The following is a 27,475-nucleotide window of genomic DNA, read 5'->3' as shown; positions in this document are numbered from 1 at the left end:
AGAGATTGAAAAGGGTGGCGGGAGTTCTCTACCGACGACGAAAACTCGCTTCCTGTACTTCTCACAATGTCTCCGGTGGTCACCCTTCCAGACCTGTCAGCTGCTGTCCAGCACTCGTGGGGGGTCAGAGAACCTAAGGGTACTCACTGCCCTGTGAAGGGCACGGCAGGTGTCCGCCAGCATCAGGGCAGATTACACACGACCGTCCCTCCGACACAGTTCGCATCAGGACCTAAAGCCACAAACTACCACCCCTATCGTCACAGGCCCTTTTAGTCTAAAAACCCCGCCCACCACTGTGAGGTCAGGAACCCGCTTTGCTAATTCATTGCATCCTCCATTACTAGTTTATCCCAGGAGTCTGGAGTTTCAAAATATATTTGGAAGAAAACAGTCCTTTGGTTTATAGCAGAAACTTGTATGACCTCCTTATTCTGCCTCTAGGAATTCTGTTCCTTTCTCTCCTGCGCTTGCTCTTTGATGGTTTTGGAAACCTCTCTTTACCCCCACCTCTCATCTTTCTCCTCAAAAGCCCGCACATTCTTCTAATGCTGTTTTCCTAACCTTATGACTCTACTTAGAAGCACAGGGCCCGCGGTAGCTCTCTGTCATCTCATTGAGAGGCACCGCCCACCTCAGTGCGTCAAAGGCCATCACGATTTGATCCTGAGGAACCCCTTCATCCACCGTCTTCCGAGAAATCACTGAAAATACTAAAGCCCATGTTTTCATTTAAAACCCGTTACCCCTCCCTGGGGTTTGAATCCATGAGCACATGTTGAGGAGAAATATCAATACTACCCACAACTTCGAAGACCACCTGGGGCCATGGTGGATGGAAGGCCCTCCGGGCTGGGGAGAGATTGAGACCCCGACACTCGGGTCAGCCGGCTGACTCAACCAGAGGCCACCTCATGAGAGAGACGGACCAGGCACGTTTCCAGTGCCCAGGCAAGCAGACGGGAGGAGGGAGCCGGCTCCCTCAGGGAATGGTTTTGTCTAGGGTGGCCCTGTACCTGATACTGCAGGTACAGAAAAGTACCTGGTCCACAGACCCCGGCCCCAGAGGAAAGAGAATCTGTGCTGCAGGAGAGGGAAGGCCGTGGTGGGAGGGGCTGGGCGAGGCTGCTGCCCCTAGCTGCTGGGTGTGGGACACCCACCCCCAGACTTCACGGTGCGCCCGTCTGGTGCCAGGAGCGGGGGAGTGATGGGGGCCCACGGGCTGGAAGTCTCTTAAACGGTTAGAAATCCAAGAGTTGGAGGAATGAATTTAAAGAGGGAGCTCTACTTTGGGAGAAAGTCCAAAAGATCGAGCGCCGACCTTTCAACAAAGCGTAAGTCCCAGGCAGACCATAAGCTTCAAACTACCACCTAGCTCTTTCTCTCCCCACTTCCTCAACTCTCTCAGTACCCCCAAGGCCAAAGATGACTGACCTTGAAGATTTCTCCTGTGGACTAGTCATCCCAGCTCACGGAGCAACCTTCGGCATCATCTCTCCCTCCCTCCACCCCCTTGCTTGCAGCTTACTTCTTTCACAGTATGTGAACCAGAACTGACCCCAGGAATCTTGGATTAAAACGGGTATGTTTCTTTAACATATTTTAAAAACACTTTTTTGAGATGGGTTTGGGTCTCAGCATTATGTTCCAAAAATCATGAAGGAAATTTTATAAGATGAATTTGACTTCACCTTTGAGTTTTTACTGCTTGACAATTTCACTAAACAATTGGAAGGTTAGGTGATCTTCATTTATATTAGGCTTTTGGAGGGCCTCTTCGCCATGGTTAGGCTGTATTCTTTCCTTCCTTCCTTCCATCTATCTATCTATTTTTAAAGTACAGTCGATTTACAGGTTAGGCTGTATTTTAAACAGGGCTAAGGATTCAAACCATAAGGCCCAAATGTGTGAAAAGCAATTTCAGGTTCAAGGTACAGGTTCTAACACTCCACTCTTCGTATCAACGTGCACATATCAAGCCTTGTAGATAGTTTCATGGCTTTCAGTTCAAAAGAAAAGGGCAAGTAGCCAGATATGCACATAAATTCCAAATAAAAAGCATAATGATGAGACCAACATACGTGAGATAATTATGTAATTATTTGTTCACAAAATGTTAATGACTTGAAAAAAGAAAAAAAAAAAACCTACTCCTCCTTGGAGTTCCGTAGAGTTGAAAATTTAAAGGTAACTCAAAGACAAAGGAGATATTACTGGGCACATCGATGCCTAACAATCCCTTAGAGGACTGTTGATCAAACAGCACTACTGGAAAAGGTAGTGACAGACCTTTTGCTCTGCGGTGCTTACGGGCTACGCATAAAAGAAGCAATGTGTAGGCAGTAGCGACTGAATTGTTTATGCGCTCAAACAGTTGCCTTGAAGGATAATAAAACTGAGCATGAAATGAAGGTTCATGCAGGTCTATGAGCAAAACAAAAACAAAAACCCAGAAACCAAGCCCCCGTCCTCCCAGGCCACCCTGCCAGGCCCCCCACCCCGCAAGTTCTTCCTCTGGGCTGAAACCCCTTGTGTTTGGAAGACCTACAGGCTTTATCCATTCACCTGGTGGCTCATGAAGACCAGAAACACTGTCATAGAAAGAAGCTCTCTGAATATTCTGAATCTCTAAAGCAGAGAAACAGCAAAAACAGGAGGACAGAAGGGCAAATACACAAACACTTCAGTTAGTGTGAAAGACATTCGACATCACAAGTCAACTTTGCAATCGGGCTACAAAAGAGGCTAGTCCAGGGCAGACCCCATGCAAACATTACTACTTAGAGAATTTGCACATCTGGACAAAGTTCTGTATGAAATAAATGTACACAGCGGAATCGTTCCCAACTCCAGGTGTGAGCATTATATCATATTAATGTCAAATGGTTATTACCCCCATGTAAACGCAGGATGAAACTGAAGAGTAATGAGGTACTATCTGTGTTGTCTTTCATAAAATTATCCTCCAATGAGGACAAGACTGCGGCAAGTCAGACTACTCTGGAAAAGGTAAATATTAGTGGCATTTACTGTCACCAATTCACAGTGCTGTGTAATTTTATTTCCCATCCAGATTTTGGAAATATAATTTACTTCAAATACAAACTACGAATAGGCAACTACCACTAAGGAAAACAAAATTCCATTGTAGCGAGTTCTATTGTACAAAATGTTAAAGCAACTTCAAATCATAACTAAGATGATACCTACTGATCATACCGTTACTCATGAAAATATCATAGGAGATACATTTACATGAAAATGTAATTTTTAGGTCTTTTCTTCCTTGTACGTTAGCCCCGAGGGGTGGCAAGAAATCCGTGTGCAGCTGGGAGAGAGATCGCAAAACATCTTTCAGCAAAAAACTAGGGCACTATGAATCTCTAGGGCAGGGCTGCCACCAATAAATCTTATTTCTCCTGGTTTGGCCTGGAGAAAACTCTAACACAAAGTTTATTTTAACATGCAATGTTTTATACTCAAGGCATTGCACCTTCACAGGCAAACTATATTCATGCATCATATAACTCATACATTCAGTCAACCTGTCATTTTCTGCCTTTCCATTGATGTGGCTGTAACAAGAGAAAATAATCACATGCTTTTCCAGGGCTATTTTCTTTTCCTAGAGAAGAAGCTCCCCTTCTCCCAAGACATCTCTACGTCCAGAGTGAGCATGGCGAGTCCTCCACCCTACGACCCTCTTCAAAGTCCTGAGCCTGCCGCTGACCTCACGCGTGCAACACACGGTCCTCGAAATCGGAGGAGCCTGGCATTAGGCTCTGCCTGCCCCTCCCTCCGATGGTGGGTCACCTCTGAGAGCCTGTCACTCAGATTAAACTGAGTAACCGTCCACCTGAGCTGACGGATGGCAGGGCTTCCCACTAAGAGAAGCGATACCAGGAGAGCAAACACACAGGATGAGTCCGGAGTGGATGCTGGCACAGCCAGGTCACAATGGGGAGAGGGTTTCTGCTCAGCCCACTTGGACAAAAGTGGCCACACGTGCTCCCAAGCTGGCCACGTGGAGAAAGGTGAGGGCCCCAGCAGGGCCTGAGCTGTGGGCCAAGGACAGGTGGACAGGGCTTGAGCCAGGACGGGAGGGCCCCGCAGGCCACACGCCTTTCCTCTCAGAGCTTCTGCCATCAAGTGAGTAACCTGTCTGTAGCTAGTCCATGAAAAGCACAGAAAGGCAGGTAAGGGCTCTGCAGATGGGGTCCTACCTGTGAGACACGTCACCTGCACCTGTGACACGGAATGTGCATCAGGTCATCACTGCAGCTGCAGCCCCCATCTCCACCCTCACCTGCCGGATCTCACATTCCTGGCACTTCTGAGCCGCTGCTGCCAGAGGCCCTGCCGTACCTGGACGGTGAGGCAGGGAGTTAAAGGAGCCTGGAAGGAGGAAGCCGAGGCAGAGGCGCCTCGCTCCTGTTCCCGCCTGTGTGTGTGTCCTGAGTTTCCATCTGGAAGAAGGCCCTGGGCGGCAGGGAACACGCCGGTTGTGGTTCCCGAATCCACCTCACTGCTGACAAGCGTGGGCGGTGAGCCTGTCCAGCGTGGCTGGACCTGCAGGCTCACAGGAACAGGTCAGGGGCTCCAAAGGTGTTCCCCACAATATTGTTTTTGGTTAAGAAGTGAAAAGACAAGAGTCAAAAGTGGCTCACAATGTCAGAACCAGTGTGTAAGCCCGGGACCTGCTGTCGTGATTCCCCAAACACCTGCTTCTCTTCTCATGCAAAATGAAGAGAGAAAATCTGTTTTTGAGACTTTAGCGGTAAAATGCTAGTTTCCTCTGTTCCTCTTCTCCTTGGCTTTCCTTCCATGGTCACCTCGTGCTGAACTCCCCGCTTCCGGGGTCTTTCACCCCGATCCATCCAACAAACCACGGCCCGCTTTGCTTCTTCAAGTTCACACTGTGTCCCTGCCCTGGCCCGTGAGACTACTGATGCCATTTAGTCAACGAAGTCAAATTCACCTGAGACTGGCCACCGCGTTACTCCGTGCTCCGGCCTCATCCATCACCGGCCTCATTTCCTGCTCACTCTGCCTCCTGGCCCCAACCCTGCCCTAACGCCCCAACGGGACACTCACCCCGAGCTGGGATTTTCCACTTCTGCCCTGTGATCGTTCCTTCTACCGCCTTCACCCCCGCTTCTTCCACACCAACATCACTCCTAGAAATGCCACCCAACCCTAGATGAGTGGGTTCGCAGAAACCTACTCACCCTCCATGGTTAAGGCCCCAACAGGATGTGAATGTTCGTCAGTGGGTGCTGGGAGACTGCCCGGCCCTTAGCACGTGCTCAGGAAATGCTGGCTTTCTTTGTTTCTTCAACAAAGTATTATTTTTCAAGGACAAGGAAAACTGCCTCATCCTTCACGACATCTGACCTTAGCACCCCAGGAACAAGGCAGTCCCCGCTCAGCTGTCCCCGTGGCATTCATCTCAGGGGTCTGCGACACTCAGCCGTCTGTCCACATGTCTCACTCACTTCCTTTGCTCTGATATCTGAGCGGAGCCAGGAGGAGGGGTGGGCGTGGCGGGCTCCGTGGGCCACACTGCCCTGGGCAGCACAACGGAATCGACTCCGGATTGAACACAGCATTTCTGACGGGCAGCGTTACTCCTTCCTCCTCTTTTTGTGGCGTTTCCTGTGCACCTTTCCCACTGACCTGTACTGCTCTTCCCAGCCCTGTGGACCCGGCGGCCGCCAGAGCTCAGGGTCCCTTTTTCCACGCTAGATCCACTTCTCAGACCCACTCTCACACTTCCCAGAACAGGGCCAGGAGTCCCTCAGCCGCGTGGGCACCGCGGACACCACCTTAGGGTCCTGCTCTCGCCTCAGTCCTCACGGGCCCCCCTAGGCTGACCAGGTCACCACAGGTGACAGCGAGCACGCAGCAGCCAGGTGAAGACCTCCATCCAATGGGACAGTGATTAAAAGCTTCTGTTTTACTTGCTGGAAACCTAACCCTTCCCCCAGCCCCTCCCTGTACACAGTCTCACGCACACGATCTCTCCCCAGGACACGTGCGTGTACGTGTGCGGTGTGCCCAGCCCTGCAGGCTCCCTCGCACTTGTTGGAGCCGATGTACGCGACCTCGACTAGGCTGTCTTTGGCAGGGTCATCATCCCCCCGCTCACTTCCTCTGTGGTGGCTCTTCTCTTTCTGTCTCTTTCCTTCTGTCCTGACTGCCCTAAGCCCTCTGATCTGCCTTCTGGGTTTCTTTCTCTCTACCTGAGGAGACAGCTAGATGGCAAGGTCTTGAGATGCTTATAGAAAAAGCAGAAGCGAGCCAGGTAACTGACAGACCTGGCCTCAGGGTCAAAGCCTAGGCAAGGGGCAGATCCAGAGCTAAACTAAGGTACTGCATGACCTGAGGCCAAGTGAAGCGGTGCGGACAACCAGGACGAAAGTGTGGAGAGAGCTAAATGCCAGAAGATGTTGGTCCCACTACACGTACAGACACACAGCTGCTTTGTTCTTCTGGTACCAGCAAAATCTCTAGTCTATGATAAGATCACCAAAACCTTCACCTGAGGTTCATGTACACCAAAGAACTGTGAGGACTGACGGAAATAAAAACAACTGATCTATATGCAGATGGCCTGAGTTTGTTCACCAGCCACTTTGCATGTGTGTGGAGGGTAGGGCGCTGGGGGAGGACGCAGCTCGGCTGACCTGGACACAACACAGAGAAGATGCACAAGGCTTCTCAGGTTTTGTATCCCAACACCCTTGGATTACAACTGCACTGGGACCAGGGTGGCCTGAGGCAAATGTGTAGTTCTTTATGTATGGCTCTGCTACTAGAATGTTCCTACAGCACCTGACCAAGAAGGCAGATGTCTTATTACCCAAGTTTTCTTAAAGTGGGTAAATTCCGATACAACGGCAGCCCTGCTCTAGGGAAAATAAACAGCTTTAAAGTAAAAAAGTCTACACACGTCTATAAGTAAAAGAACCATATATAAGCCTTAACTGTAAAAGATTCGGCCAAGTTTGATTACAAACGCAAGCACATTCTCACCATCCTTCCAGAGCTCCGCCACAAATCTGTCAGAGGACTGATGCAGGAGGGTGGCCACGTTGTCATTCAGGGGGTCCATGTTCTTCATCAGCCACTCGTCCGCCTTATAGTCCACCTGCCGGGCCAGAGCCGGGTGCGGCAAGAGGGAAAAGACAAAAACAAGAGACATTTCCAGCCTTCACCTAAAACGTTCACAGGACCCCCCACCCAGGTGGAGGATGGCAACTGCAGGCTCAACCCAAGATTCCCAGAGCCCCGCCCTGTTCCCTCCCCAACAACCAATCAGAAGAAAGTCACACACCCAGCAGCCCTCACCCCAAATTTTACCTATAAAAACTTTTCCCCCAGGGGCTTCCCTGGTGGCGCAGTGGCTGGGAGTCTGCCTGCCGATGCAGGGGACACGGGTTCGTGCCCCGGTCCGGGAGGATCCCACATGCCGCGGAGCGGCCGGGCCCGTGAGCCATGGCCGCTAGGCCTGTGCGTCCGGAGCCTGTGCTCCGCAACGGGAGAGGCCACAACAGTGAGAGGCCCGCGTACCGCAAAAACCAAAACAAACAAACAAAAACTTTCCCCCAAACTCTCGGGGGCTCAGGGGTTTTGCGCACGAGCCACCCGTTCTCCTCGCTTGGCCCTGCAACAACTTTCTCTGTACTTCCCCCGTTCCACCCCCCAAATAAGTTCATAGAACAATCCAAAAAAATGGGTTGTCTCGAAGGAAGTGCATTTGTAATATGTACTATATTTAAGGGTTTGTAAGTGTATATCAGCACATTTGTTACAACCGTCATCAAATGCAGCAACATCTCAAACACAGCACTTTTAATGGAGTTCTTTCACTCTTACCTTCCCTGCATAATGTATAATGCAAAAGTCAGCTTTGTCTTTCAGTTGACGAGGTTTCTGAAACTTGGAGTGGGACCCTTGCTCTTGAACTAGTTTTTCAACAAAGGTCTTATCTGTGGCTTTAGGGAACCAGCACTCTTCATCCAAAAGGGCCAGCACACCAGGAGGGTTAGCCTGATAACAGAGGCAAGAAGAACTGACACGTTTTGCACGTCACTGTACATACAAGGATGTTTTCCACTGGGTTTGGCAGCTTACATTCCAAAACAGTTAGAGCTTCGTGAAGATCTGTGCAAATCAAACTGCCAGGGTAGCAGGTAATGGCAAATCGTAACTATCATGCAAACACTGAGATCTCAAACTGCTCAAGAAGTACTGGTAAGAAAATGGATGAGTACTGTATCTCACAAACTTATAAAAAACTAATTCCAAGTAGATAACTCCCCCAAAAGTAGCAAAAAAAAAAAAAGACACCAGAAAGGAACTGAAAGGTGTAGAGACAAAACTGAATCTTTATATTCAATGACCGGCTGGATAAATTGTTATAAACCCTAAACTAGCTGGAATGCTTCAGACATTTTATACCCTAGTCAATTTAAGTTTCTATTTAAGTGATGATTAAATAAAACGAGCACTTCACACTTGGTGAAATATTTAAAACTATTGTTAAGTAGAATATATGGAAGGTGATGAAGTAATTTATCAGTTACTTCATTGGTTTGTTTTATCAACAAATAAAATAGAGCCTTCATTTCACTCAACTAGTTCACTGAAAAAAGCCTTAGAGACTTAAAGACACGGAGACGTAAGATAGATTAGTGGCCCAGGGGCCGGGGGAGGGGAACAGGAGTGACTGCCAAGGGTAGGACGTTTCCCTCTGGGATGATGAAAATGTTGTGGAATTAGCGGTAATGGTTGTACAACTCTGAATATGCTGAAATTCACTGAATTACATACTTTAAAAGGGTGAATTTTAGGATAGTGAATTATGTCTCAAATTATAAAAAAATGCCGAGAGCCTGCCATTCTCTGGGAGCTCGGAAATCAATGGAACGACTTCTTTTTTGGAGGAAAGTGGGGTACACGTGGAAGCTAAATGAAATGTTTAAACAATGATGGCCTATTTTATAGTGCTTCGGGGGTCATCGCTTATTACCATACTGCAAATATGGCAAGTTTCTGATACAATACTGAGCGTACCAATCCTAGGGCACAAGGATGAAATCAGCTTTTGGAATAAATCTCTTCAGACCAGTTTTCCTCAACCCACAAGGCCTTTACGTTGACTGCAGAAGAGCTGGCTCTGCACAAATATTGCTTAAAAAGTAACCGGAGGTTCTAGTTAAACATGAATGAAACAGTGTAATAATGTGGTCACAGGAAGGCAGAGGTTAACGGAACAGAGCAGGTAGAAGCAGCGGAGAGAATCCTCCCCGCTCCGGGAGCCCAGGACTGAGACCCTTACTCCCTGGCTGTCTAGTTTGTGGCCCCTCTACCTGAAAGGATTTGCAGGGTTCAGAGCTGCTCAAAGAACACTATAATCAGAGGCCACTAGGCTTAGGTGATCATAGGGTCCAGGACGGCATTTAACCCAATTTACCCCACTCGTCTGACAACTTTGAGAAATGAAGTTCTGGATTAGGATAAATGAAACACCCATCTTTCTGCCATAATTTTTACATTTTTAATCTATTTCAATGAAAATATTTCTAAATTCTGAAAAAGGAGCCAAATATAATTCAATCTTTTCTAAAGAACTAAGTGACAGCATGATTCAGAAGATCCATAATTTTGTCTCCTTTGCATTTTTCCTACTTCATCTTTCAATGTCAAGATCTCTCATCCCTTTTCCTTTTCACTGGGGATTTCTAAAGAGCTTTAAGTTTGGGAGACCATGTTTTGTCTCGTGGTCAGAGTACTGTAAGAAGCCAGGCGGGGCCCGGGTTTGTGAGAGATGAGGGCAGACGCCCGGGACAGGCAGGTGCCCCGACGGAGTCGTTTTAGGTATTTTTCTTCTGGAAAAAGTTGTCCTCACTCTCCATTTTGAAAGGACCCACAATGGAGTCATGATGCCGCATCATTCTACATGCTATAGTTAAATTCCCTATGATTATAAACTCTTACAAGGTTTTGAAAAATCTTCTAAAAAAGAATCTTTGTACTTACGAGGATAAGCTTTAGGTACCCCCCAACAAAATGGATGTGCAAGACCTGTCTCATTCCCAGCTAGACACGGTGCCCCTTTACCACCTCGGACGTGTGCCCAGGAGAGCCCCACACCCTCGACACGTGCCGAGCGCTGGAGTCAAGGCAGCTGCCGCCACCACCGCGGCGCCTGCGGGCAGCGAAGGCCCACGTCGGCCGGCGCACGGCCCCACGCGAGGACGGGACACGGCCGTGTAGACTAGAAAATTATCTTGGCACCCATGAGACAGGATAATTCCCGTCTCAGTTGATGGCGAGAGAAAGCTCAAGGCACCGCCTGCGCAGGAGCGGAGAGCCGGGGGGCGGGGAGGGGGTCTTACGGGCCGCTCGATGAGGTCGATGCACGGCTGCAGGTCGAGGCCGAAGTCGATGAAGCTCCACTCGATGCCCTCGCGCTGGTACTCCTCCTGCTCCAGCACGAACATCGTGTGGTTGAAGAGCTGCTGCAGCTTCTCGTTGGTGTAGTTGATGCACAGCTGCTCGAACGAGTTCAGCTGCGGGCGCAGGAGAGCCACGTTCCCAACGCGGGGCGGGGGTGGGGGAGGGGTAACGAGTCAGCTGGTTCTCAAAGAGTCATTCCTCAGGTCTTGACTACCCTACTGAGTCCGTCAGATGACAGTGACGAAACCGAGGGGAGTCTCTCTACACACACACACACACGCACACGCACACACACACACCCCACATTACTGCGAAGCTAAAAGGAGACAACGACAAATGTAGCGTGCTGAGTATCTACAAATGAAACCATTTTGATTAGCGAATGGTTAATGAAGAGAAATGAATAAATGAGAAAGGAAGTGAGAAAAAGAAGAGAAACAAAGAGACTTGGGAAGGCCAGAGGCCAAGGGGGCAAGTGCGTCTCCGTGAGCTTTGAGAGTCCAGAGGACAGATGGGCTGCGGCCCCCTCTGCTCCTTACTTAGGCCACGGGCTCCAGAATGAGTTAAGGAAAACAATAGTAGAAACAAATAATAACCTTTTCATCTGTTACAGACATTTCTTTTTCCCTCTCTGTGAAATCTGCCCACTTCTCTATTGCGCTGCTGATGGGATGAAACATGGATGGATGAAGATACAGGGATAACTTTCCTAAAGCAGTCGCCTTATATGAGCAGTACTCAGCCTTTTCTTCTGCTTCCATGCTGCCCACACAAGTACCATGGGCCCATAAACAACCTCTTTCATGATAAAGTGATCTGTAATTAGGGACGGTTTAATCAAGCCCCCAAGAATAGATTTATAGCCTGAAAAAGCCATTCCAATCTTCCCTGGGAGGTATCACACTCAGCGTCTTAGAACGAGGTCACGCTAGGGGGGCCAGGGCAGAGTCTGCCGCGTTCAACACCGTATTTCTAGTGACCCACATCAACACCTGCAGACCGCCCGACGGTGCTTGGTTACGTTTATGTGAATGGATTTTGCTCTGCCTTAAGATCATGAGATCTTAGTGCTCTATTTAGCCTGAGCATACTACATGTGATGGTATTTTTCGTTAATGGATTTCTACTTGTCTTCATATTTAAGCTACCAACTGTATTTTAAAATAATCGATTTTTAAATTGGTAACACATGGTGTAAAATTTAAAATGTACAGAGAGCTGCACTGAGAAGTCTCACTCCAGTCACCCGCTTGCTCTCCGTAAGCAACCACTGTCACCTATTTCTTGAGATCCTTCCAGAAACAGTCTGTGCGCTCATAAATGTGTGTTACCCTGATTTTTAAAAAAACTTAACAACACATCTTGGAGTCTGTAATATAATGCCACCTCATTCTTTATAATGGGTGCATAGTTCTCTATTGCATGAATATATATCGTAATTAATCAAACCAATCTCCTACGGTGAGCATAAATCTCCTAACAGTGGACATTTTCCATTCTTTTCCGTGACAAATAACACTCACTAAACAATCCTGCATTTTTAGCATCTAAAACATTTTTTTACTGTCTGTGTATATTCGTGTGTCAAAACCATACTTCTGAAGTTCTATAGCTTTATAATGTTTTATCTCTTAATATCCTCTTTTCATTTCTTTTTCAGAATTTTACTATCTATACTTTAATTAACTTATTTTTCAAATTAGTTTTAGAAGCAGGTTGCCTAGTCCTCCTCTACCCCTTGAAATAGGTTTTAAACAAGTACGTTCACTTTAAAGATAAATTTGGGGGACTTCCCTGGTGGCACAGTGGTTAAGAATCGGCCTGCCAATGCAGGGGACATGGGTTCAAGCCCTGGTCTGGGAAGATCCCACATGCCGCAGAGCAACTAAGCCCGTGCGCCACAACTACTGAGCCCGCGTGCCACAACTATTGAAGCCCGTGTGCCAAGAGTCCGTGCTCCACAACAGGAGAAGCCACCGCAATGAGAAGCCTGTGCACCACAACGAAGAGTAAGTAGCCCCTGCTCACTGCAACTAGAGAAAGCCCAAGCACAGCAACAAAGACCCAATGCAGCCAAAAATAAATAGATAAATAAATAAGATAAAATCTATGCTCTTCTTTCTTGGTGTTAAAAACATATTTTAAAAAAAAAGATGAATTTGGGGAAGATTTACACCTTTACAATGCTGAATTTTCTCATCCAAGAACAAGCTATATTTTTACATTTCTTTAAGTCTTTCATTTTTTCACAGTTGCACTGTAAAGTTGTCAACTAAATCTTGCCCATTTCTTCTTAGGTATTTCATCTGTTCTTGTTGGCAGCTGGAAGTGGGGGTCTTTTCTTTCACTGTATCTTCTGATTGTTTATATACAGGAAGGCAACAGACATGCAATTTGCACGCAGCCACCTTTCATGGTTTTTCAGTTATTCACAAATCAATACATATTAAAGCAATCTTGGGGCTTCCCTGGTGGCACAGTGGTTAAGAATCTGCCTGCCAAGGCAGGGGACACGGGTTCGGGCCCTGGTCCGGGAAGATCCCACGTGCCGCGGAGCAACTAAGCCCGTGCGCCACAACTACTGAGCCTGAGCTCTAGAGCCCTCGAGCCACAACTACTGAAGCCCGCTCACCTAGAGCCCGTGCTCCACAACAAGACAAGCCACCGCAATGGGAAGCCTGTGCACCACAACAAAGAGGGGCCCCCGCTCGCCGCAACTAAAGAAAGCCGGCGCACAGCAACGAAGAACCGACGCAGCCAAAAATAAATAAATTAAAAAACAAAAAACACATTAAAGCAATCTTTTATAGTGGCAGTGGCAGTTTGGGGGATAAAACTGCTTATGCCAGTAACAGTTCAGATTTTATGAGGACAGACTTATATAGTCCAAAGGGGTTCATTTTAAAACAGGACAATTCAGTATCCAACTGGTCAAAGAAGCACACTGACCCCAAGAAGTATTTAATTCAGTATTTGTGCCTTGCTATACAGTGTCTACCAAAGGAGAGATAAAGATACACATTTTTAGGAGACCAAAATTTTATCAGTGTTTAGCAAAACCACAGCAGGTATGTGACTACAAACCTTTGATGGATTGATGGTGAGTGTTTGGAGAAATCTAGTCAGATTAGTAGTGAAATATATTGAGATGCACCACCAAATCCTGTGGGTGTATCTTCAGAACAGAGTCCACTATGTTTCCTCATCTCTTGATCTCACACAGCTGCTCCTGACTCCCGCTCAAGCCAGTGTCATCTGGCCGCCATCCTCCACTGGCTCCCTGCTTCTGCTTTTCCATCTCCCACTCCATGTCTCCAGCTCCTCTGCCCCTCTGGTCAGCTACCTCTAGTCCCATGGCTTTCTAGCAGTTTCTCACATCTGACAAATTCTCTCCCATACAGGACCACTGGGCCTACTCTCATTATGCTGGGGCTTCTTCCTGAGGCCGGGGGCTTCTCGTGCTCCACTCTTACTGCTGCAGACACATCTTCCACAGTGGGCCCCCCCCCGCCAGTTCCTTCTATCACAGCCCCCCCTTCCTCACTTCATTATCCAAGATTCTGAGAATTTTGGGTTTCTGTCACTCAATGTTTGACTCTCTACTATCAACAGAATGGCAGGGACTGTACCTACTTATCTACCATCATATCCCTGGTGGCTGGCACTGCAGCTGGTACAGAGGGAGCCTTAAGTGTTATTTGTTAAAAGAGTAAACGGAAGGAAGGAAAAGCAGGAGGGGGAAAGATATACCTCAAAAATCTCAAATCCAGCGATATCCAGGATTCCAATGAAAGACGCCCCTTGCCGTTTGGTCCTATCCAGAGCTTTATTGATGCGGTGCACGAGCCAGCGGAAGAGCCGTTCATAGGTAGCTTTTGCCAAAGCTTCTACTGCAAAATCTGCCTGTAATTAGACAACATCAACCTTTTATTCCGGAAATAATCTCAACAAAACACTAACAGCTGTTTGATGGAGGGAGTTTAATGATCTACAGCGCCCCCAAAACCCTAAAAGAGCACTTACTGCTTAATCCTCTCTGAATTTTATACATCAACAGAGGGTATTAGTACAATTAAACGTACACTGGAGATAATCAATGTAGGAAATGGGTGGAGATGCCCAGTAAAAATAAACTCTTCCCTCTGCCCCTGGGGTTCTAGGCGGCGCATCTGCCCAGAGTCCACCAGGAAACGGGTGAATCTGACGCCTGCATTCTTGGCGCTGTCTCCCCTCCCCCCAACAGGGACAAGGGAGCAAGCAGGGCACCCCCCTGTTGGGCGGGACCCCGAGGTACACGTCCTGGGGAACATGTATGATCCATCTACCTGGGGAAAACTCACGGTGATATTTCAGATTTCCTTTTTTACAAGTCACCTCTAAAAATGTTCTGAGAGAAAGTACTCAGTTAGTACCAAGAAGCATCCATACAATAGAGCTTCTGTTGATTCGGTTTGTTACATGCCCATCAGAAGGTCTAATGGCCACGGTTATCATTCAAACAAATGTGTGACAGCACCTGACGTTAAACTTACTTGTTCTTTGGTCTGCGCTTTCTGCACGTAGTCTCGGCCGACCTTGATCCGGGGGGTGAGAATAGCCCGAGTGAACTCCATCACATTCATGCCCAGAAGATGGCAGAGTTTCTGGGCAACTAGAGGGTAAAAGGTCTCCTAAATACTAGGCTTCTACTTACGATCTAGTCACCATATATTCAGTCAACACTGGAAACACCTGAGTAGTTATCAAATTGTATTAAGAAATTAAATACAAGGCATGAGGTTTGGGCAAGTTTTAGGTCTGATGAGAACTACCTTCATCCTTTCAAATTAATAATACTCATCCTTAGGCTATATAAGAGAAGATTAGTCGGCAATTACTTATTCTGGGTAACTTAATGCAAGTTACTAAGTCTGAGAACCCATGGATAATGCACAGAATGAGAAAAACGGTGTTTAAAATAGTTTAAGTCATCATGTTACCAAGACAACTAATCATGCCCATATAGCGATCCTAATAATAGTTTAGTAGGCAAGAAACCTAAAGGTTATTAAAATTATTTGATTCCTCGGCTCACATAAAAAGCTGCTAATTTTGTTACTGTTGATTCTCACCAGCATTAGGGCACCCACCTCAGCAGAAGTTCACTGTCTAATGTCACTAAGGTCCAACAAGCGTTCCAATTATTACAATAAATGTTTGATTAAGTGTTAAAATAACAATAAAATTCTATAAGGGTAAGTACATTTTAAATCACGTTAGAAGCATAACCAAGTTCCTTCTCAAAGACGCACTGCATCCTACCCCCCTGTGATCCAGGTGAACTGTTGGCAACCTAGCAGCACCCTGGGTAGGCAGGGCAGGCCGTGCCTCAGTGAGCACTTCCTTTGGTTTGTGACTCTTCTCGCCAGCTTTTACCAGCTGCCCTCCTCAACCCCTACGTCCTGCCTCCTTTTAGTTAACCTACATATGTGTGCTCGTGTGCACGTATTGAATGGGAAGTTGAAAAATACAAAGAAGCAAAAGGAAATTGCCTACACTCTCTTGCTTTATCACAATAAACATCATTTTAGCAGTGAAAAAATAGACTTTAGAGTGTGGTTATACCTTGGCTTACTTTCCTCTACCAGGAAAACAAGTTCCCTTACAAATTGCATCACATTTTCTACTTCTAAGCCTTATTACCCTCTCATTTGCCATTTATGCTTTTTTAAAAGAGTCATATTCAATCTAAAAGGTAGTAATTTGCCAATATTGCTCTGAAGGCAACTCCAGGGAGGCGCACGTAAATGTTTCAGCATCACTGGAAACGGAACCATTCACCCTGATTGCACCCCGTGGTCATTTAACATGTGCCTCCGGCCTCTGTTCTCCTGCAGATAGGTGGTTAGATCTGGCAGTCTTTTTTTGGTTTCCCCTTTTGTTTTTGAAGCAGCAATAATGACCCTAATTTCCCAGCTCTCGCTTGGTCTGTGATTGTTTTTTTCAGATTCTATCTAGTTTCAAACTGCCTTATAGCCAAAGCCCAATAATCAAAACGTGCTCTTCCTTTTGGTTCATTATTATGTTTGTGATAAATTTCTGTGATTAAATGTATTTTTTTCTTTTGAATTTGTGGTGCTCTGGTACTACTGGTTAACAGCCATTTGCTATATTTACCTTATTCATGGGGCGGGAAGTGGATAAGGAGGAATGCGCTGTAGAGATTCGTATGTTTAACAAAGATAATTTTACTTTTAGTACTATAGACAATAGTAGAGAATAAGTCTTTTTTAAGAAATGCCACTTTGGTACCAACATGTAAACATGCCATGGGAAATTAATGTATAATAACATATTAATAACCTAATGAAATACGCCAGTCACAAAAGACAAATACTGAATGATTCCACTTCTACGAGGTGCCTAGACTAGTCAAATTCATAGAAACAAACTAGAATGGTGGTTGCCAGGGACTGGGGGAGGGGGAAATGGGGAGTTGTTTTAGAGTTTAAGTTTGCAAGATGAATTCTGGAGACTGATCGCATAATGATGCGAAAATACATTACTGAACTGTACACTTTAAAAATGGTCAAAATAAATTTTGCTATGTGTAATTTTAGCACAATTAAAAAATTTTTAAATATTGATAACCTGAAAAACTCTGTAAGAGAAAGAAATATCACCAATACTAAAAGAAGTCCAAGTGTATATGCTCATTTCAGGCCCTTATTTTTTGATCCTGAGTCAAGCATCAGACTGAAATATTTACAAATGAAATATCTGGGATTTGCTTTGAAATAATCCAGAAAAAGGGAAGTGAGAGGTGGTATGAATGAAACACAACAGGCCGTGAGTTGGTGACTGTCTACGGCAGGTGACGAGAATGTGGGGAGTTCTTTACACTCTTCTCTCTCCTATTACATGTTTAAATTTTACTGTAATTGAAAAGTACAAACTCTTACACACTGCAACACAGCAAGTGTTAATTAACCACCACTACCTAATATAGGTAATAATTTGAGAAAAATTATTTATAGAGTTGTAATTTTTTAAAGCTTCTCATACAATTAGAAAGAGATTTATTTTACTTTCATTACTGGTGATGTAGTGAACAGCAATGAAGCAATGACACTGGAGCCATTTTAGTTGTTTTTTTTTTTTTAAAAAAACAGTTGTTCTGTAAATGAAGCAGGAAAAAAGGAAAAAGGAGGGAAGGATGGAAAGAAAGAAAAATAAAGTTAGAAAGAGATAAAGGAAAGAAGAAAGGAAGAAAAGAAAGAAGGAAAAGAATAGAGAAAAAACAAAAAGAGAGGGAAAGCCTTGCCATTATGAGACATTTCCAGATTTTCAGGGAAATTTTCAAATGCCATAGTCTATAAAATCGTATGAAAAAGTAACAAATCAAGGGCATTAAAAAAAACAAGGAAAACAAAATCAACCATTATAAGCTGAAAGTTATCTTAAAATAACAAGTAGAGGGCTTCCCTGGTGGCGCATTGGTTAAGAATCTGCCTGCCAACGCGGGGGACACGGGTTCGCGCCCTGGTCCAGAAAGATCCCACATGCTGCGGAGCAACTAAGCCTGTGTGCCACAACTACGGAGACTGCACTCTAGAGCCCGCGAGCCACAACTACTGAGCCCACGTGCCACAACTACTGAAGCCTGTGCACCTAGAGCCCGTGCTCCACAAGAGAAGCCACTGCAAGGAGAAGCCCGCACACCACAATGAAGAGCAGCCCCCGCTCGCTGCAACTAGAGAAAGCCTGTGTGCAGCAACGAAGACCCAATGCAGTCAAATAAATAAATAAATATTTTTTAAAGGTAAAAAAAATAACAAGTAGAAAACCTATCACATTATATTTTAAAAAGTAGAAACACACTTGGCTGCCTTGACTTTCAGAAGGGTGACCTGATTCTCTTCTACCTCTAGGTCAAGATCTCCAAGCAAAGTTACACTAATACATTTCTTGTTCTAAATCTTAAACTGCTCGATTTTAAGTCTTACTTAACCACGTGAAAGCTATATGGAAGAAGCTGGCCCAAATGTCAATCAAAATACTTTGACTGAATGATATATTTCATGATCCTGGAAATCTAAAGATTTAGGATGAGGTGCAGGGGCTTTGTCAGGAAATGGTGGTGATGAGGTATCAGGAGACGGACAGGTCCCTTAAAAGGGTTACACAGAATTAAATTAATATTGGTTACAACAAAGAAGGCCGATTTCCAGGGCAGAGACTGTGATGCATGTCAGCCTTCACTGGCCACGGTGGATCCTGTGAGGCAGGATAACGTCCTGGGGTGATCAAGCATTGGAGTCAATACACTGATTCCTCCGTTTTCTTTTTGTCTCCAGACCTTCAGAAGCAGACCCCACAAGGCTTGCAAACACATTTTATGGTTCACAAACTTCTGTCCTCGACCAGTGTGAATTTCAATCCATTTTCGATATTTAAAAGCTTGAAGATTTCATGTTAAAATCTAGGTTTCCACCTTTCTTCGAAAAATCAATTCTAGTTGGCAGCCCTGGGCCTATATACTGCTGCCAAGGAGAAAACTGGCTATAGAACCTAGCAGCTGCAGCTCCGTTTCAGGTGAGCCCTGTGGTCTCTACAACCTGTGCCCCCTTCCACCCCCCAGTCCTAATGCCCCGTGGCTAAGGCAGAGTCTCCACGGCCACGTCTCACCCTGCACCCCATTCTCTTCCCTCCTTTACGGAATCAGAGTGACCCTTACTCCTAGGCACGTGGAGTCTCATAGGAAACACTTCAGGAGGGCTTTCATGCTTGCGTTGTAACATGTTTTTGGAGAACACGACAACAGACCACGGAAATAAAATCAGTATTCATCAATTTACCTGTATTCTCCGGCATGGAAGCTTGATCAGTGTTTCGCTCCTTTTTGAAAGAAATATTTCCGAACTGTAGCACTGAAGATACCACTTTAAGCATTGCTTTATGTTGATATAAAAAGAAAAGATTTAATTAAGATACTGCATCAAAATGTAGCAGAGACATATTCTAACTTATTTTGTGCTAAAAATTAGCTATACAAAATTTTTCAGTAAGACAAATCTCAGGATTTCATAAAATTACAGGCAGTTCCCATTAGTTTCTCAATCATTTTCTAGTTCAGGTAATTTACCCCCAATTTATAAGTCTTATGAAAATTGAGCATCAGAATCTTATGAGAGAAATCACACATACACAGAATCTCTTCGTGGGAGAAGCCCATTATATGCATTGCTTCCATCGTCTCTTGAAAGTTATCTTTGTCTTGCTGTCCCGGAATAGGAATATAGCCATTGGAGAGAAATCTGTAGTTATTAAATCCTTCAAGGAGCAAATCAGCTGAAAGAAAACGTAACAGAATACAACGTAATAAATAGTCAGCAACAGACTCAAGCACATCCCCACCTTCCAACTGCACCCACACGGCAGAAAAACATGCAACTCATCACCACCACGTACTTCTTCTTTCTTTATATGCTCATGTTAAATACACAGACATAAGACAGTTTTCCATTATCTGTACAATGAAGGAAAACGATGATGTAAACAACAAACATCTAAACAGGGGCTCTGGGGAACAGCAGTTTGTATAATATTATATTTGAAATCAGAAAGCTGGGGTATGATAATCTTCCAGATAACTCAACTTGATTTTCAGATTTAAATATTTTAGGCATCTTTTGAGGGAAAGCTTTCAAACCCGTATTCTATGTTCCTATATTAGCAAGGAGTTTATAGCAAACACTATGAGGTCAATGTGAAGACTGCATGGGCTTAGATAAAGACTTGGCTATGGAAGGTGTAGAATATGGACCAGGCAAATGCTGAGCCCAGACAATGCCTTGAAACTGTTTCTCCAAGTCAGTCTGTTTAGTGGTACATTGCCTCTGAGAGTGATGTCTGACACAGTAATAGTCTGACAGAGTATTATAACGGACACTCCCACTGACTCTATACTTCAGGGTCCATGAGTTAGAGAGAACTCAACCGACTCCTTCAAGAAATGTGTTCTTAAGAGCAGAAGGACGTTCTCAGGAGCACTCAGAATAGTAAAACAGGTCGTCATCCCTTCAGTAGATGTTATCACGTGCTCCTAGCTTTCCGTGGAACTGGCTCTGCCGCAGAGGATTTCTCCCGATCACCCCCAACCCTTAAGTCTTATTTACATCACGTTGAGCTTCTACTGGGTATTGCTTGCTTGCTTTTTTTCTTTTTAAATCTCCTTCTTTTAACAGTTTTGTCTTTTTTTTTTTTTTTGATTCACTATTACTTCAGAATGCCTGCCAGTCTGAAAGCCTGAGGGTTTCCTTCCCTTCAGCGTTACCTAACGGGATAATCTTGAATTTTTAGTCTCTCCCTGTCAATTAACTCTATTTACTTGCTGCTTATTATTTTTTTTTCCTTTGCAGGTCTTTCTTTAACTGATTTCTGGGTTTAACGCTTCCACAGATGACCTATGGTTAACAAAAGCTTAGACCCCAGATGAGAAGAGTATTACTGGCTTTTATATGTCTGTTGTGATATCTAAATAATATACATACTAATTCTAGAGAAGCAGCGTGGACTTTGAAACTCAGAAGAAACTGGAAAGTTGTGTACCTTCTCCTCTCCCTCCTGACCCAGCAGAACTCTGACCCAGAACAGAATTTACTTTTTACCCTGTCCAACCCTAAACTTGTGATTCACAAAATAAATAAATAAAAATCCGCACAGGTTCTTTCTAGTACTACTGGAAGCGTAACACATATTCAGTTGTAAATCTAGGAATACACATATTTATTCAAGTTAATTTTATTAAGTAACTTTATTTTCTCTTACTTTTGTATTTATAAACTTTGAAATGGAATGTGTATGAAAACACATCATTTGTCTTCTAATTTATTTTAAAAGAAACAAAAGTACAAAAGATAATATAACACCACCCATATGCTTGCCACTTAAAGTACTGATCCCATGGCTTGGAAGTTCAACATCATTTTCGTAACTTAACCAGCTAGAATTCTGGTGTATGTGTATAAATCTGTTTCCCAAAACTGTTCTCTTTCTCAAAAAATTTTTTTAATATTAAAAAAGATACTCAACTGAATATAAAATAGTAAAAAACTTTGTAACTTACACTTCAGATGTTCTCCTGCTCCAGATAACAATTGGTAAAAGATATGAAAAGTACGTTCATCTTTTGCTTGACGAACAGCACGAGATTTTTCCAGAAGGTCTGAGCAAAGGAGGTTAAGGGTGACACTGAAGGCAGGAAAAGCCTTTTAACATCAGAATTACTATCACAACTTCACAAATAAGAAAACCAAGGCACAAAGAAATTACTCAAAATAACACAGCTGGGACTTCCCTGGTGGAGCAGTGGTTAAGAGTCTGCCTGCCAACGCAGGGGACACAGGTTCAATCCCTGGTCCAGGAAGATCCCACGTACCACGGAGCAACTAAGCCCATGCGCCACAACTACTAAGCCTGTGCTCTAGAGCCCATGAGCCACAACTACTGAAGCCCGTGCGCCTACAGCCCGTGCTCCGCAGCAAGAAAAGCCACCGCAATGAGAAGCCCGCGCACCGCAACAAGGAGTTGCCCCTGCTCACCGCAACTAGAGAAAGCCCACGCGCAGCAGCGAAGACCCAACGCAGCCAAAAATAAATAAACAAATAAATAATAAAAGTGCGAAGCATTGTATGTAGAAAAACTTAAAAAAAAAAACCACCAGCTAATAAGTGGTAGAGGTACAAATCAAAACTTTGTTGAACTCCAAAATTCATGTGCATAACTCCTGCCCTACCCCTTTGAGTCCCCACTCAGCGCCTGCACGTCATAACACCACGCCTCCGCCTGGGTATCAGGACGCACATCTGGGGCCTGCTTGGGTTCTCTGTCCACGGGGCCTTGATGCTCCCAGCATGTCTCTGGGTTGAAAGCCACACTGGACTCTCAAAGTCTCAGTTTCACTGCTTTGGGAGAGGACTGCCTCCTCTGAAGTAAACCTTCCCAGGGGCCACCAAAGTGAATTATGTGTGTGCCATACAGCCTGATTTTAAATCAGACTATCCCAAACACATCCTCCACATTCGGCGAAAAGTACACTCACATGAACGATGCTCCCCGGTATGAAGAAACTCTAGCTCCATTCGCCTGTCATTTTCAAGTGCTTCTTGTGTTTTCTGGCTCTGAGCATATTTAGAGACATAAAACACAGTTCTGAATTAACAGGAAAAGTTTGATTTATCCCTCACCTGAGGGATAGAAGCAGTGTATTTCTATCACTAAAGAGTAGTTAACAAGTATCAGAGGATTGTCACCTATATCTTTCCTAACTGGCACATTATCATTCAGAATCATTTCTAATTTATTATCTCTTAAATCAAATTAATTCTTTATATATCTATCATTCTTTAAGGTCATTCTATGCATGCGACATTTCTTAAGACTAGTCTATGTATTTGACTTTTTTTTGCCTCTAGTTTTATTCTGCTTAACACTAACTGAAACTACTTCAGCTCTGTACATCAATAAGGTTTGTTTTGATGGGACATGCTCATCTCACTAGTATCAGAAGTAGATGGTAAAAAATGGGCTAACGCAGCAGTAACTGAAGATGTTTTCAACATATCGGTATTCACCTAAACGTCCTTACAGCAAACACACACTTCCTGGGTCGATGTACAGGTACCCTCACCTCAGTGGGACTCTCCACTTCCCCAGCCATGTGACCAGATCATGACCTGGTGTTAAAAACAAACAACAACAAAATACCACTTTGGAGTTCATATTCTGAAGTTGAAGGTATGTGAACAAGTCACAATCTCTCTGGGCTAAAGTTTTATCATCCGGATAATGGGAGAGGTACCACAGAGGGTTGCCACGAGGCCATAGGAAGATTAAATCATTCTCTATTTTGAATAATGTGATTATGAAAAAGGATACATGTTTCAATGTTGGCCCCAACGATATAGCCAGTTACGTCAAAGTTGATCCGAATAAACTTGCCCTGAAAATAAATCACAAAGAGAAAACTGAAAATAAATTAAGGACACAGGAGATCTGAACACTATAATAAAACAATAAGCCAAAGTACCCTGTCATGTATCCATGAATTGCTTACAAAAGCGGATCTTACATATTGCCCCAAATAAAGAAAAAGCCTCAATAAATTTTTTTTTAAATGTAGGGTTAGGATAGGTTACTCTCCTTGACATAATAAAAATGAAACCCTAACCATTTAGAACTTTTTAAAAGTTCTTCTAAATAATCTGAAAGATTTTAATAGCTTTAAAGGAACACTATGCCCAGCCCTATAATGCTAGACTTGAAAAAAGTAAATAATATAGATGACTTCTTAAGAAAACAGAAATCCATTCAGGAAAACAAGAGAAAACTTGAACCGACCATAATCATAGAAAATAATAAAATATAATTACTCCTTTAAAAATGATGGATTGGTCTTAAATAGTTTTGCAGATTCCTAGGGAATATTTGATTGCTTTACTACATAACCGTTTCAGGGAAACAGAAAACAGTGATTCTTTCATAATTCATTTTATAAAGTTATCATAACACTGAATACCCAAACTGGTAAAGATATCATAAAAAAGGGAAAGCAATATAAAAGCAAATATCTTACTTATAAATACTGATATAAAAGGCCAAATTAAATACTTTGCAAAATAAAGGAACATAATAATGATAAAAAATTCCAGGACTGCTAAGGACTGATACTGGTAAACATATTACTGTTATTCAGCAAATGAAAAGGCAAGGGATTGGAAGGCTTTCTTTATAGAAGTGGACGGGCAGATTCTAAAATTTAAGGGAAATGAAAAAGATCTAGAAAAGTCACAACAATTCTGGGAAAGAGGACCAGAGCTTGAGGACGTGCACTACTGGATTTCAAGAAGCTATAAAATTATTAAGACACTGTGGTATTGATTAAAGGACAGAGATACAGAACAATGGAGCAGAGTCCAGAAATAGACCACGCACATTCGGTCAGTTCATCTTTGACAAAGGTGCCGAGGTAATTTAACAGGGAAAGGACCAGTCTTTTCAACAAGTGGTGCTTGAAAAATATGCAAAATGAAACAAAAAGAACCTAGACCCTTACCCCACACCATATACAGAAATTAACTCAAAATAGATCACAGGGCTTCCCTGGTGGCGCAGTGGTTGAGAATCTGCCTGCCAGTGCAGGGGACACGGGTTCGAGCCCCGGTCCGGGAAGATCCCACATGCCACGGAGCAGCTAAGCTCTTCATTTCTACACCGTCTACTTCCTTCCAATCACTTTCATATACAATTCTGCCTTCAGCATTTGTCCCTTTACAAACCATACTGCATAAATGCTGATCCACAAACATTACACAAGATGAAAGAACACTGTCACACGGCCGTTTAGTAAAACCAGTGGTCCAGATTCTTCTTACAAAATTCTGAGTTAGGAAATCCTTCCTGTTGAATGACTATAACTGGATGCCAATGACAATTTCCTTTTTGTCTTTAGAAACAGATTGTTCTTGAGTTTGAGAAAATTCAAGGCTACACCATTTGAAGACTCAACCTGAGACTTACAGAACCAATTTCACTGTCATCAGAGTCTACAACGCCACCTGTCTCTTTGCATTCATCTTCGGATTCATCGAATATTTGTGAAATGTGTTCCTCTGTCACTTTACCGCTCTTTGTCGTTAAGGTGAAAACCTCTGATTTTTTCAATTATGTTCACTGAAATCTAAAATCAGACTACAAAAATGCTGTCTGTAGCATTCTTTCATACCTTCTTGAAAGATAATGCAATTCTTTGGGCAATACAATAAGCAAACGAAAGGATGATGCAACAGTCACTGTTACAGCCTCCTTCTAGGCAATTCCATTAGTCTTATTATTTTAGTCTTTTTTTTTTTAAATAAATAAATAAACAATTTATTTATTGGCTGCGTTGGGTCTTCATTGCTGCGCACGGGCTTTCTCTAGTTGCGGCGAGCGGGGGTTACTCTTTGTTGCGGTGCCTGGGCTTCTCATGGCAGTAGCTTCTCTTGCTGCGGAGCACGGGCTCTAGGCGCACCCGTGGGCTCAGCAGTTGTTGCACGTGGGCTCAGTAGTTCTGGCTTGCGGGCTCTACAGTGCAGGCTCAGTAGCTGTGGCACACAGGCTTAGCTGCTCCGCGGCATGTGGGATCCTCCTGGACCAGGGCTCGAACCCGTGTCCCCTGTGTTGGCAGGTGGATTCTTAACCACTGTGCCGCCAGGGAAGCCCCTATTTTAGTCTTTTTAAACACTGATGAGTAATGATGAATCAATTCCAAGGATGATGAAATAGCAAAATGTTACAAAATACAGAAAAAAATAAGATCACTAAAACCCTTAATTTTTCTTAGATTTATAAAATAGCCCAAAGGACTCATATGGTAATTATGAGAGAAAATGAGTTTTATGGTATTTTTAAAATAAGTCATTTTTGTTCTTGTTTTGTGGAAGACCCTTAAGAAACAATAAAGTTCAAAACTATCAGTCCTTACAAATCATTAGAACTGCTCAAAAAAAAAACCTCAAAAACTAAAATCAGGTCCTGATGTTATAATGAGGATTAAAATTCTTTCCAAATTTTAAACAGCTGTATCATCTACACACTATTTCATTAATAAAAAATGACTATTTTAAGAGAGAGTAGTCAAGACAATGTTATTACTTCAAAGCTGCAAAGATTACACTGCCAACACAACTGCTCAAACAGGTACTTTTTCAAACTTCTCACTTTAACCCTGCAGAAAGGTTAATCAAAATCATATCATATCACCTAATTCTTACTGAATATTTCACTTAAAAATTCATTATATAGTAATACAAACGTTCGGCTTTCAATAACTTGTCTAATTTATTATGTATTTATCTACATGCTGTTTAAGCTTTCAACTTCTTATACTATTTCCTATTCCCTTTTCTTTACCACTCTACATTAGAAGTTCAAAATTCATTAAACAAAAGAAATTCTTTATTTGGGCAAAAGGACAAAGTTATCACACTGGTAATGTTGAACTCTAATAACTTTAAATTTTTAAATTGAACACTATTCATTTTATATTTGGTGAACTTATTTTTCCTTTACTTCATGAGAAAATAATAAACTAAAAAAGGAAGTTAGATTCAAAGGAGAAAAAAAAACAAACTAAAGTTTTTTAGTTCTTCTGAACTAAAAACACGGGCTTCTGAACAGGTAACCTAAAAAGAAATGTCCCCAAATAATTTAGACATGTGATCACTTACCTGGATAAACAAAGTCACCAACATACAACATCTAATTTGCTCATCAGTTCCCTAGCCAAATCGGTTCCCTTTCCTTTTTATAACTGGCATCCATAGTTGCTCTAACCATTACAGCTAGTGCCAGAGAAATATCTTTTGGCTAAAGGAAAAGCGCCAGGCAAAAAACTAATGAAAAAAGAGGATGGAATGAGAAAGCCTACATGTGGGAGAAGGCAGAGTGGACTGGGGGTGTCCCTCTGGCCCTGTCCTGACCCCAAAAGAAACCAGTAACTCTGAAAACAACCTACTCAGTAACTAATAAATCTTGGTTCTATTTTTAAAACACTTTAACAAAACAAAAAAAACCTTATAAAGTTGAAAATTATCAACTCTCTATGCTAAGTGATACTCATGTTCAGCTATTTTACGAGATCTGCCCAAGTATCAATACTTTGACAACAGAAAAAAGCAAAATTTCTGAACCAAAAGGAAATACTTTACTGAATATCCCCCAAATGGTCTAGGATTTAAATATTCCCCTTCATGTTGAACATCCTGGCAAATTAGGTAAGAGGCAGGCCAGGGGATGTGAAATCACTTCAGTGTTAGTCTTGGGGTGGGGTCAGGGGAGAAAATAAAATATATAGGTTGAAAAGCTTTTCCGTCACATACATAATATATACTCTTTCAGAATTAACGTTTTTATTAACATACAAATCTAAAGTGGAAAAGAAGCAGAGTTTTACTTTTAAATGGGTTGGGTCCTCTCATCTTTTAGACAT

General features: G+C 43.5%; 1 protein-coding gene across 1 annotated transcript in view; it reads right to left on the bottom strand.

Moving 5' to 3' along the window:
* MYH10 (myosin heavy chain 10) overlaps positions 1–27,475 on the bottom strand; it is a 128,165-nt gene that overhangs the window by 40,805 nt on the left and 59,885 nt on the right. Inside the window, exons 6-14 of the mRNA XM_022596171.3 lie at positions 23,383–23,446; positions 21,572–21,670; positions 19,651–19,794; positions 19,302–19,397; positions 14,997–15,115; positions 14,215–14,367; positions 10,404–10,577; positions 7,879–8,052; positions 7,036–7,150 (exon numbers count right to left, since the gene is read on the bottom strand). Coding sequence (XP_022451879.1) covers positions 7,036–7,150; positions 7,879–8,052; positions 10,404–10,577; positions 14,215–14,367; positions 14,997–15,115; positions 19,302–19,397; positions 19,651–19,794; positions 21,572–21,670; positions 23,383–23,446 — 1,138 coding nt within the window. The remainder of the gene's footprint in view (positions 1–7,035; positions 7,151–7,878; positions 8,053–10,403; positions 10,578–14,214; positions 14,368–14,996; positions 15,116–19,301; positions 19,398–19,650; positions 19,795–21,571; positions 21,671–23,382; positions 23,447–27,475) is intronic.

Source organism: Delphinapterus leucas, chromosome 19 (genome assembly GCF_059928025.1).
Source record: "Delphinapterus leucas isolate spDelLeu-1000000601 "Yukka" chromosome 19, BTC_Dleu_Yukka2, whole genome shotgun sequence".
In the NCBI taxonomy this organism is placed as follows: Eukaryota; Metazoa; Chordata; class Mammalia; order Artiodactyla; family Monodontidae; genus Delphinapterus; species Delphinapterus leucas.
The sequence above is the reverse complement of the archived record's forward strand: the minus strand, read 5'-3'. Positions and strand labels throughout refer to the sequence as shown.